Raw genomic sequence first — 13,539 nt, forward strand, 5'->3', positions numbered from 1 at the left:
TCTTTAAAGACAAAAATATTGTATCATAACTTCATTCATATATCTCTTTAATTTTTAAAATTATGATATTTCTCTTCTTCATTTCAAATCATAATATGATTTTTTGTTGCTTTTTACGATATTATATTTATGTACATATAAATCAAATTATTATTAATTATTAAAACACAAAAATTCATGTGAGATGGTCTCATGGATCAATTTTGTGAAACAGATATTCTATATGAGTCATCCAATAAAAAAATAATACTTCTTATGTCAAATATATTAATTTTTTATATATAAATATGGACATGAGTGATATGTCTCACGAATAATGATCCGTGATACCATCTTATGAAAGACCTACTCTTATTAAAAAGACCATGTGCAGGTGCAGTAATACATATAAAGGATTTCCTTACCCTTTCTCCTTGGTTCAACATTGAGAAGTGTAGGCAATACATGGTTTTTTTCAATCCATCCTTTTCCATTTTCAAGACATAAAACCAAATATTGGAACAATATGTCCAAAATGTATTAATTTCATTTTTTAATTATTTGACATAATAATTATTTTTAACTTAAATTTTTTTTATTTACAATATGTTCTAATATTTTCAAAATACTCCTGTCATTGAAAACTTAAATATTGTTTAAGTTGTATCGTTACCTCGATATTTTTATATCACGCGACAATCAACATAATCACATTTTCCAGTAAATAATTTTTTTAAAAATATTTTTACGAGACTTCGAAATTAAATACATTACATAGCTAAGAGTTTTGTGTCTGTGGAATATGCTAAAGAGCATGATGTTACAGTTTGCTTGTAAAACACATCAAATATTATGCTTTTGGATGGATATAATGTACTGGTCTACCTGATGATGGACAGAAAATACTAAGACCGATCGCAACCATTTTCTGAAAAGATTTACGTTTTTTTTCCCCCAAAAACATCAAATGAATGTTTCTTCGATACTTTGCATGCTCAGAGCAAAATAGCATGCATGCAAGCCAAGTTCAAGCTAGTGATTCTGGCAATCTATCAAAACTCAAACTCAAACTCGAGAACACGTGATCGGATCGTTGAATGAGTCTAGTTCATGTATGACACTGGTGGAAGTCGATTCAACTCATGCGTGAGTTTTTAAAAGGTCTCTATTCTCCTCGAGGGAAGGATCAAATCACTGCAAAAAAATCAGGAATACTAGGTACTCCAATGAATGAAAGAGCCCTGCTAGTGCTACCTACTATATGCCTCTAGAATGTCAATATGGTCAAGAGAAGTGCCAAGTATCCTCAATTATGGCCCCAAATCAGCTCAAGAAAGAATAATAATATTACTATCGTTTTATTAAGTTTATATTCTTTTATATTCCCTTCCTTACAGAACTGGTTAATGTTACAAAAATGTTTAGATATTAAACATTCGTTAGCGAATGCCCACAAGCCCCCCAAAAAATGGGAAAGATGAAGCTAAACTTAAATAGCATCAACTGCCAAAGATAAATACAGAACATTGAGAGGAAAAAAAAACCTCGGAAGTCGTGCCACTCTATTCATACACTTTGCCATCTTCAACATGCCTCGTGTGCAAGAAGCTCAAGCGCCGGCTTCATTAGTCAGCTGGAGAGTCATTTTTATGTTCATGGCTGCCAATTCCGCAGCTAAATATTTGAAGACATACGGCAAAGCAACAGTCTCCATTCCTTTATTCGTTTGGCAAGCAACACAGAGAACCTTTTTGGGGGTTCTACCAGGTGGAAGGCCTTTTGCGTTTCTATTAATCATCTCCTGCACTGCTCTTTTATGCGACTGGATGACAGACGACGTCAAGATGCTACCACAGATGGAGCACACGTCCGCAATGTGATAATCAGAACTCGTGTGAAGCCTATCGTGTAACAGATATGCTGCACCATGAGCTAGAAGGGAGTCTCGCTCCATTTCTCCGAAGCGGATACCACCGCCTTTTTTCCTGCCTTTAATAGGTTGTCTGGTCACTTGATCCACCTTTCCTGTGGAACGGACCTGTAAGAAGACATGATATGGGTTATATGTGGTAACATAGACAGTTGGCAATCACGCAACTGAGATCAAATCTGAGAATAATCAGGATAACGCAGAGCCTTGGTCTTCTTGCCGATACTCAAAATGGTGGATGGATAATCATAAAATCACAACAAAGACAAAGTAGCTATAAGTGTTAAGAGAAGAGAAAGACGGTTTTTACCACTGACATCGCCATGTAATGAAGATCTTCCTTAAACCTAATCTAACCGTTCTTATGCCATCCTCAAATGGTAAGTCGTATATGAAAGTTATTAACAAAGGAGACAATTTCTGTAAAGGATCACGATGTTTAGGTGATTACCAATCGAAAAACTTCAATCAGGCAATTGAAATTTGATTCCACTTTAAATTTCACTTGAAGTTTTATTCTCAGCCAAGAAATAAAAATCTTCATTCGTTTAAACCAACCATTTTTATGACATCCTCAAATGGTAAATGGCATATGAAAGTTCTTAACAAAGAAGAACAATTTCAGTATCATTATGTATAGTTTCCGTTGCATTAGATTTCTAGCTGACTTCTGAAATGCACACTTGCAGCTAAACACCCTTGCAATTAAACATGTCTTCAGGTCATACCCCTAAAGTATGTAAAATCGTTCCTATAGTCTTTCATAAAAGGTGGGGAAATAAAATAATGCCAGTTATTGATTTATTCATGAATAAAAATTCCTTTTGCCAGCCATCATGCATCAAAGTGAAAATTGACCCAGATACAATAAATTGTCACTTTCTAGTCTACATATTACAAAAAAAAGCTTCATTCGGTGAATGGCACTTTTGTCTGAAAAAAATGGCAGCAGGACTTGGGTCCATGCATCTGGAAGGGAGATCGCAAGCTAAAGCAGCTGCTTACCAAAATGACAAGTTAAACCATAACTCAAGTAGAAAATCGTAATAAAGACACATATATCGGAAGTATTCTTGGAAGAAGAAATGCATCAGAAGGAAATCTCTAGGTAGCACCTAATGAACGTTACATGATAACTAACTGCAAAAACAGTTCGAGCTCATGGGCAAGAAGATATGAAGTTACTGTGATTTTGAGAAGAATTTGAGCACCTGAAACTTATCTGAAACCATATGCCTTAGACGCTGATAGTATACAGGCCCAATAAATATTTCGCATGTCAGCTCTGTCCCATAGACTCCACTGTACAACACCTCTACACCATGGTAATTGAATCCACGAGCAATCAACATAGAACCTAATTCATCAACAAGTGAACTAGATTCTGATTCCGACCCAGCAGCATTTTTCTTCATTGAACTTGAAAATGGTGACGCGTCAATAAAATTTCCATGCAAGGCTCCACCCTGCAGTTGCACATCAGATTCATACAAATAACAAACAGTATTTCAGAGTCCTCGACTCCTTCACATTCGAACAATTTATTATAGATAATTACTCCAATTCCCAAGCCCTTATCCAACATCATATTGGTATACTGATAAAATTGGACTGCCATTTCATAAAAAGAAACAACATATGAAGCTACTCAGAATAAAACAATACTGAAGAACACAATAGACAGTCTTCCGTCACTTCCTAAGCATCACAACATTAAATGTACGTGAATGGAGTCCCAATGAATTAGCAACAAAGTATTTAACATCGTCCAGGTTAAGTGATACAACTAGCCAACTACCAAGATAATAGCAACGAATAACAGCCTTTTGACCATACCACAATGAGCTAAAGAGCATTAGTATTTTCAGATTTGACTAGAAAGATTTAGTATTTCTAGTGAATGCCCACGTCATTTGGAAGTTTAAAATGTTAGAAATGTGAAGCAATTAAATTTATAGCCACCAACGCACTCCCTGGTGTAAGACACATCTTAAACATGAAGTTTGTATGTAAAATTCTTTTTCTCAATTTCGTGGGAATTAATTCCTGATCCTCTGCCGTGAGTTGGTGACAATTTAAGCTACAGAAACAATTATGATAACTGGTAATACCTTAGCAGCAATTGATTCTAAAAGCATTCCAATAGTCATCCTAGAAGGGAATGCATGAGGATTAATGATAAGATCTGGTCGCATCCCCGTAACTCCTGAAAATGGCATATCTATATCTGGCCATAGCTGAGAGCAAACACCCTTTTGCCCGTGTCTGCTGCTAAACTTATCACCAATAATTGGATTTCTAATTTGTCGAAATCGTATGTTTGCCTGTATACAGAATTGGAACAAAATAATTGAAGTGATAATTATATAAATCAGGCATCTTACCTAAAACTAGTCATTAAAACGATAAAGCATGCAATTGTGTTCTTTTTAGCAAGCAATTTTTTACAGAAAAAAATTCCATCTTTTCATAAAATGAACTGACTGCAATGGGGGAAAACCACAAATAGCCACACATTACGAAGCTTTGAGATAAAAAAAAAAACCAATAAGGTTAGCACTGAAATTTCATTTGTAAATCGAAAAGAATTTTTTCACAAAAGACGTGATAGAATCCTGATAGGAATGACAGAATTCAGGTAGGAGAAAAAGGCACATATAATTTTGCCTCTTGGGCGAAAGATGACCAAGGATCACCAAATTAATAAGCTAAAAAGATATCATAATGACTTGAGTTGTCACCCATAAAAATTAAAATAATTTGACAACTCACCTTTTGCATACGCACTCTGCTTTTATCATCTGTGTGGGTTTTAACATCAGTTTTGTTTCTGCCATCAACCGCAACATAATCAACGATGACAGGCTCTGAAAATTTTAACTGTTTTGTTGTAACTTGATTTGTAATCTCATTGCGGATGCCAAAATATGAATCACTGGGGTATAGCCTCTGAAATAAGGTAACCAAAAACTAGGTTAACATCATTTTAATTAAAAAGTAAACATAGTAAAAGGGACAATAAAATCTACCTGCCCAACAAAAGGGAGACCATCAAAATCAATCGAATTATGGCTTGATTTGTCCAGATTGCTTCTCCCAAATGATTTTTGAGAGCGATCTGACATGATGCTCTGTTCAGTCAAGTCGATTGTTTCCGTCTGCAGAGTGAGGGCAACAGTGTCTATAATGAGCATGTAAACAAATATACATGCTATTCAATTAATGGTAAAGAAAAGGAAAAAACAACATATAAACATGAAAAGACATTTTGCAATTCATCAATAGCTAATTTTAACTAGTTTTTTGTTAGAGACAAACAAATGTCCCTCTTATTTGGCAGAGTTGAAATAAAACAGAAGTTTAGGCATTCTCGATATCTTCCAAGTAAAAGTGAATTCATCTTATAGTTTAAATCAAATCATTTTTTTTATGAGTTCCACAACAGTATCATCTTGATAATTCACAAAAAAAGACAGAATACAAACTATTGAGCAGCACCAAAAGAGAAGGAATGGGAGAAATGATAAAAGAGAAAAAATTAACAAACATTTATTAAGTATAGTTTATGAAGATTAATCATGACAAATGTGAAAATAAATTATAGATTGTCATTGTTCAGATGAAACTACCCACGTAATCCACTAAGAAGCTTCTCTAAGTAGTAAACATGAAAAGAAAGGCCAATCTGCATATCAAACCTGGTATATGTATCCATGACACAAGCCACGATCAACGGATGATTTGTTCAAAACCATGGCATCCTCCATATCATATCTGCATAATTAGAAGAAAAAACATGAACCAAGCTCTGAAAGATAATTAAGATGTGTTATGAGTTAAACCATTACCCTGAATACGCTAACACCGCCACAATAGCATTGGTTCCCAACGGGTAGTCATCAATACTGTACTTTTCATAAGCCTTAGTGCGAACAATAGGGGTCTGTGGTGTCTGCAAACAAAACTTTCAGAATTAGGAGTAAGGCAACAAACTTAGCAAGTGGATAGATAAAACATAAATCCTCATTTAATGTACGGAAGTGGTCTCTACAAGATGACACCTACTTCAACAAATTACATATAGTCTGCATAATTCAATAATCTTATGCGAACTTCAATGTACTGAAAAGTATATACCTCATAAATGTAAATTAAATCAAATAAGCAAAGGAGATAGAAAAATTGAGGCCACTATTAAAGCTATTGATATGTGTTGGAAAATAAGGATAAAATTTTAAATGTAATAAATTAGGAATGTATATTATTGGCTTCCTAGAATTATGTTATAATTAGTGGTAATTAGTCTCGTCAATTGTATAGGAGATTTATTTTCCTTTTACCGTGGTGGAGGCTAGAGATTAGTGTTCAGTTTTGTATAAATAGAGGTGTTGGCCTCACTCAAATGTATAAAAAAATTATTTCGCAAAAATTCCTTTAAAGATCGAACTATTTATTCCCCTCTCGGTCTCCTCTTGTGTTTTTGTCTCTATCCTCTATTTTTTTCCTTTCCAGTCCCGATCAAATATGTCGGAAGCTACATCCACCGAAACGTCGGGAAAATCTGAAGAAATAACTACCCAACAAATTTCTGGAGATCTCTAGTCTATACAGGCTGCATACATGATGAACGGGAAGAACTACCACGAATGGTCTCAATTTGTAAGAAATAAGGGGTAAAGTAAAATTGAGCCCGATCACTGGTACAAGACCGAAGAAAGGAGACCCAAGCTTTGGTCTATGGAATGAAACAGATTCCATGATCATAGCGTGGCTTTGGAATTCCATGAATCCTAAAATCAGCGACATCTTCATGTTTCTGTCTACAGCAAAGGAGATTTGGGAAGCGGTTCGACAAAGCTATTCCAAAGCATGTGATGCAGCACACTGCACAGGTCTATGAGATTAAAGTCAAGGTGGGTGGCACTAAACAGGGGAGGAAAACATTGACTGAACATGCAAATCTTTTGCAAAACTTGTGGCAGGAACTAGACCACTACAGTTGCATTGAAACCAAATTCCCAGACGATGCATCGGTCCTGAAAAAGTTCATAGAGAAAGATCAAGTATATGACTTTCTCGCAGGACTCAATGCAGATTATGATCAAGTCCGAGAACAGATTCTCAGTAAGCAGGAATTACCATCTCTGAATGAAGTTCTCTCTCTGATTCAAGATGAGGAAAGTCGCAGAGGAGTCATGCTTGAACCCCAGACCATGGAAGGATCTGCGAACAACCATCCAAGGACATTGGAAAGGCATATTTGTCGAGGTTTCAAGAAAGTAAAATACTCTCTGGCGTACTTACTGTAGGAAAACAGGACATTAGTTGGAAGCTACATGGCAGACCAAATCAACGAGGAGGCAGCCCAAAAAATCAAGCTAATGCTACAACAAAGTGGAACCAACCCGATAAGGAAACGGAGGCGAGTGCAAAAGAAATCAACAGAGACGAATGGAGAAGTAAAGGGAACTTCTGGAATTCTTGAAAAAACACACTGGAGAATGTTTCATTGCACTCTCAGGTAAGTTTTATGTTTCTCAAGTGTTTGATGTCTTAGATAATTGTATCAAGGATCTGTGGATTGTTGATTCAGGAGCAACTGATCACATGACTCATTCCTCTTTAAAATTCAGCACTTATACTCCCCGTCCAAGTAATATAAAAATACCAGTTGCAGATGGTTCTCTTACCACAGTAGCTGGTATGGGAGATATTACTGTTTCTCCATCCCTCACCCTAAAGAATGTGCTTCATGTTCCTAAATTGTTTACCAATATCCATACAGAAACTCATCTGTGATCTTAACTGCAAAGTGCTTTTTACCCTTCCTACTGTATATTTCAGGACCAGGAGTCAGGGAAGAAGATTGGGCTTTCTAAGGAGAAGGATGGTCTATATATTATCTGGAGGAATCAGGTACATCTGCTACTAACTGGTCCTTGTCTTTTTTATCATCATCCAATGAAGATGCCATTTGGCTTTATCATTTTAGACTAGGACATCCATCGTTTGGGATCCTAAAAATTAGGTTTCCGCTTTGTATAAGGGATTGAGGAATGAGCATTTTCATTGTGAGATTTGTGAGCTAGCAAAACATAAATGTGTACCATTCCCAATTCAAATAAAAAATATTACATTCCACTTAATTCATAGTGATATTTGAGGGCCTTCCACAATCCCAAATGTGTCTGGCTCATAGAGGTTTGTTTCATTTATCGACGACTGCACTAGAGTCTCTTGGATCTTTCTCCTCAAATCTAAATCTGATGTTAGCAGTGTAATCCCAAAATTTTATGACATGATCCAAAATCAGTTTGGAGTGAAAATAAAAAGATTTGAGTCCGATAATGCATAGATTATTTCAATCAAATATTGTCCCCATACTTTAAAAGAAGGTATCATTCACGAGTCCTCTTTTATTCACACTCCACAACAAAATGGTGTTGTCGAAAGGAAAAATGATCATTTGTTAGCAACCATTCGAGCTTTTCCATCAAAATGTTCCAAAGAACTATCGGGGAAATCTTTTCTTACATCCACATATTTCATCAATCAATTACCTTCAAGGATTTTGGGGTTCAAAACACCAATAGAGACTTTTCCAAATTCTATCAAGATATGAGAACGACAAATAATCTCACTGCTAAAAATTTTTGGATGTACTGCATTTGGTCATATTCACATTCATAACAAGGAGAAATTAGATCCAAGAGCTATTAAGTGCGTCTTCATGGGATATTCTTCAACTCAGAAAGGATATAAGTGTTACCATCCTCAACAAGAAAGATGTTTGTGTACGTCAATGTCATGTTTGAAGGTTGTCCTCTATGGAAGATAAGGATAGGGATTAGTTTCTACTTGATATACTGCCTACAATATCCTGTCCATCCCAATCTCATGAACCTGTTTTGTCTTCTCCAATTGAGTCATCACAGCCGGATACAGTGCCAAATATCTCACCCACTACAGAGGATGATAAAGCCGTTAGTGACTCATTTAGGTTTGACCAGGTTTACTCCAGACATATAGACCGACATCCAGCTCCCGTGCAAGGCAAGTACAGTTTCAAAAATTGGTTCTGATTCTCGTCAATTAGCAACTAACAATCATTTGCCAATTGCTTTTAGAAAAGGCACAAGGGGCTGTACTAAGCATCCATTATATTATATAACGATTTTTGTGCCATTCAAAAATTTCTCACCATCACACAAGAACTTCCTGGTCAAACTAAATACAATTCATATTCCTAATACTATTTCTGAGGCATTATCCAGTGAGAAATGGAAAATTGCTATGAGAGAAAAATGCATGCTCTTGAGAAGAACACCACATGGGAAATAACAGAACTGCCATCAGGGAAGAAAGCAGTTGGATGAAAATGAGCGTTCAGAGTGAAATACAAATCAAATGGCTCGTTGAAAAGATACAAGGCTAGGCTTGTGGCAAAAAGGTACACGTAGACTTATGGTATTGACTACAGGAGACATTTGCTCAAGTAGCAAAAATGAACATTGTCAGAATTTTGATATCACTCATAGCCAACTTCAATTGGTCCTTGGAACAGTTTTGTAGTGTCCAAAACCAGTACACGTAAACCGCATGCATAATTAGTAAGTTAATTAATTTAAATTATTAAATGGATTGAATGATGCATTCAACATGTTTAATTTATTTTAAATATTTATATGTTTATTTTCTTGGGATTTAATTGTATTTCTCGAGCTCAAGATTTTCAAGCCAATATTCGAAGCTTGGTCGGGGATAGGAGACCGGAGAAGATGAAGGTGCTAAAATTTAAATGTTATATTTTCATTTTTAAGCCAAGAAATTATTTATTTTAAATTATTTATGAATTTTAGCATTTTAAAATCAAATTTAAATTATTAGATGAATTAAAATTTTTTAAGCATAATATTATCAAATTTCCATAAATAGGAGATTTTATTCCAGGGCATGATGTTTAATATTTTATTAAATTATTTTAAGACTTAATAAATTTGTTTAGTTAGTATTTAATTAATTTGCAAAGTTTTTTTTTTTTAAAAAACACACACTCGCGAACACACACTAAAACACACACAAAAAGTGAGAAGCTAGGGTTTTGGCCTCCAAATAGCCTACTCCACTTCTCCACATCTACCTTCAATATTTTGGGGTTTTTTCACAAGTTTTTGGCAAGGAAAACGTCTAGCAATCGTCCTCCGGCCATCCTCTATGTTCCCTTGCGCCGATATTCGTTTATTCCAGCGTCTAAACGCAAAGACATGTTCTAAACTTATATTTTATGCACCAATCTTGCTATATACTGTTATTTGATGATAAATATACATGAAAAACGTTTCCTTACATGAAAGATTTGAATCAAAATCGTTTATACACATGTTGAAATTTTCTGCACAAGTTTCCATGAGCTTTTGATGCGTAGGCTTCGTGTGGATCGTCCGGGCTGCTGTTGCTGCATAAGGGAATGTATTAGGATGTATTTAGATGTTGTTTATCGGTCCTCGTAAGATTGGAAGTGGGCTGGTCGCGCATAGGAAGCGAGGAGCGCGCGCTGGTTGGGGCAGGTTCGGGCTGGACTAGGGCTCGTGGCTGAGGTCTGGACCGTGGCTTAGGGTGTTAAGGTTGGTCTGGACCGTGGCTTAGGGTGTTAAGGTTGGTCTGGTCTCGGTCGTTTATGGGCTGGTCAGGTAAGAAAGTCGCTTGAGACAAAAAAGGGCAGCACGCGCAAGGGCATGTCACGGCCGGTTGCTCCACGACGTCCACGTACGACCTGAGTTGGTAAGGACCATATCAGTGGCTTGTTAGAGTCTAAGGTCATGGTCTAGGGCTTGGTTAAAGGCTAATTCAAGCCGTGGAAAGTTTGGAGCCGTATAGAACCTGAACGTGTCAAAAAAGGGCCAAATAGAGCCTAGAGTTGCTTGTCTTGTTTTGAGATGGATTGGGGCTGTTCCAGAGGTTATTCTAAGGCTATGGATAGGGTGTTAGGTTGCTGGTCAAGATTGAGTCGAGCCTCGAGTCGTGGGGGTAAGTCGCAAGTCGTTTTATTTTATTCGGGAGTCGTACGTGTAAGATGCAAGTTTATGGGATGTTTTGAACTGTAAGTTTTAAGTGGTGGCAGTGGGTCCTGGGGACAATCCAACGAGGTAAATGACGTTATTAAATAAATATAACGTGTAAAAATATTTATTTTGAGGTATGTAAGTTGTCTTGTGGCCAAATTACGCATGCACGGGTTTGGAAGCCGGACCTTTCCAACTTATCTTATGATTGGTAGTGGATATCCAGTTCAAGGGCTGTGGTGATCCTCGTAGCCAAGCGCTGTGATGTTATTTTGATCAAACGAATTATGTTATGGTGCCACATTTCAATGAGCAGTACTCTACGCAAAATGTTCAAGTTTATGTTATGTCAAGTGAACATGTTTTATGACAATGTTTATGCAGGAAAGTCACGTCTTACTTATTTATACCTATGTAAATTTTTTTTGATAGGAAAAAATTTTATTAATTGATAATTAGTGATTACATTAAGTGTAATGACCGAGAATTTTATGTTGATAATATGAGATTAATGATTATGACTTGTAGCGCTTATGGATGGATCAAGTCGCGATTAGAATGGGACATGCATGAGTTAGGCGTTGAAATCCCGTATGTATCGCGCACATGCGCGGTAGAGAGGCGCGCATATGCGCGAGTTCCATGTGCCGAGGTCGAAGGCCTCGCGCATATGCGCGAGAAGCAACGCGCATATGCGCGAGTTGCTGGAATTGAATTATGCGGAGACCGTAGGTCTCGCGCATATGCGCGAGAAGAGTGCGCGCATATGCGCGAGCAGCAGAACAGCCAACATGCCGAGACCGAAGGTCTCGCGCATATGCGCCGGTTGAGGTCGCGCATATGCGCGAGACGTGCAGAATGAAAAATAAGCCACTTGTCCTAGCCATGCATATATAATGTGTATTTAGTTTCATTCCCTCACCATCTCAGCAGCAAGGACCGAGAGAAGTTTCAGAAAATTCCTACAAGTGCATCCTAGCTTAGATTGATGGTTTCGCAAGATCCGGCCAACCGAATTTGAATCCGAGGCTAGATTCGTGTTCCTCTCATTACTAGCTTCAAGGGGATGTAAGTATTATTATGTTCTTGTATGATTTGAGATATTGATGTTGGGGGAAATCAGAGTTTGATTGTTATTAATTGTTCTTGTGATTATTGGGAACGTTTATTCGCAACCGGATCGAAGAAATGGTACCGTATGCAATTGTTGTGAATTTCAGCATATATTGATGTAATTAAATGTTGAAGAATAAGAGTTAGATATGAGTCGAGTCAAAGAATAAGAGTTGAAGAGTTTTATCTGTATTCACTAGTGTGTCATAATTACTGATTTATATGTTATGATGTTGTATTTACCTGCATGACATGCATGTATACATGTTTTATACTGGGATTTGTTCTCACCGGAGTTGCCGGCTGTTGTTGTGTCTGTATGTGTACATAACAACAGGTGGGGCAGGATCAGGGTCGCGAGCAAGATGAGAGATCAAGATATTGTGGTGATTTCGGGCATAGCAGATTACTAGTTGTTTTGTACTTGACGTGTACTGGATTTTCTGAACACTAGTATATGATTGTACTAAAACAGACTTGTATGTACATTATGTTTATTTAATCGAATAAAGAATAGTTACATGCTTCATTTATACATTTGATTTAATGTTAAAAGCAAAATTTTGACCCACATTTTTCCAGCAAAGATCCAACTAATCCCCAAACGAATTGAGTTAGAGCCCGGGTCCCCACAACAGGTGGTATCAGAGCAGTAGGTTCTGTATAGACTGAGATAGAAGAGAGGGAGCGGGGTAGATCGAGTCGTCTTCCTTGCTTATATCATGCTAGCACACGTCATGATTTATTGCTTTTACTATTATCTGTTGTATTGTTATCTGAGTTGATTTCAGCATCTAATTGCAAAGACTGAATCAGAACCGATTCTGGATCAGAGGTATATGATCAGAGGAGGGCTGAGACAGATTGTATAGATTGTGTACTAATCCGTTTGATAATTAGATATGCCTCCTCGAAGAATACCACAACCAGCCGGAGGTCAAGTGCCAGAACAGGGTAGTACGTCAGGTACTCAGATGGACGTTACTGCAACACCGATGGAGACTTTATTGAAGAGGTTTCAGTCATTTCATCTTCCGACCTTGAAGGGTACTGAGACTGCAGTGGATTGTGAGAGTTGGATAGACGATATAGAGATGCTGTTTGAATCTCTTGCCTATACAGATGAAAGAAGAGTGATATTAATAGGGCATCAGTTGCAAGAAGTGGCGAAGAGTTGGTGGCTTACCACGAAAAGAGCATTGGAGCATCGAGGTATCGATATTACTTGGAAGGTATTTAAAGATGAGTTTTATCAACGTTTCTTTCCAGTGTCGTATCGAAAGGACAAAGGGGCAGAATTTGCAAACTTACGACAAGGGCAGTGGAACATTGAAGAATATGTTGCCAAGTTTTCTTCCTTGCTCCGATTTGCGCCACATGTAGCAGGAAGTGATGAAGCGGTCGCTGAGCAGTTCATCAATGGCTTAAACCCTGACGTCTTTACTTTGGTGAACA

At 37.1% G+C, this 13,539-nt stretch overlaps 1 protein-coding gene across 1 annotated transcript in view; it reads right to left on the bottom strand.

Moving 5' to 3' along the window:
* Positions 1 to 1,258: 1,258 nt before the first annotated feature.
* LOC140987085 (DNA-directed RNA polymerase I subunit 2) overlaps positions 1,259 to 13,539 on the bottom strand; it is a 32,555-nt gene continuing 20,274 nt past the window's right edge. Inside the window, exons 21-27 of the mRNA XM_073455473.1 lie at positions 5,758 to 5,861; positions 5,608 to 5,683; positions 4,939 to 5,067; positions 4,682 to 4,858; positions 4,021 to 4,233; positions 3,121 to 3,375; positions 1,259 to 2,017 (exon numbers count right to left, since the gene is read on the bottom strand). Coding sequence (XP_073311574.1) covers positions 1,589 to 2,017; positions 3,121 to 3,375; positions 4,021 to 4,233; positions 4,682 to 4,858; positions 4,939 to 5,067; positions 5,608 to 5,683; positions 5,758 to 5,861 — 1,383 coding nt within the window. The 3' untranslated portion in view covers positions 1,259 to 1,588. The remainder of the gene's footprint in view (positions 2,018 to 3,120; positions 3,376 to 4,020; positions 4,234 to 4,681; positions 4,859 to 4,938; positions 5,068 to 5,607; positions 5,684 to 5,757; positions 5,862 to 13,539) is intronic.

Source organism: Primulina huaijiensis, chromosome 11, assembly GCF_012295235.1.
Source record: "Primulina huaijiensis isolate GDHJ02 chromosome 11, ASM1229523v2, whole genome shotgun sequence".
In the NCBI taxonomy this organism is placed as follows: Eukaryota; Viridiplantae; Streptophyta; class Magnoliopsida; order Lamiales; family Gesneriaceae; genus Primulina; species Primulina huaijiensis.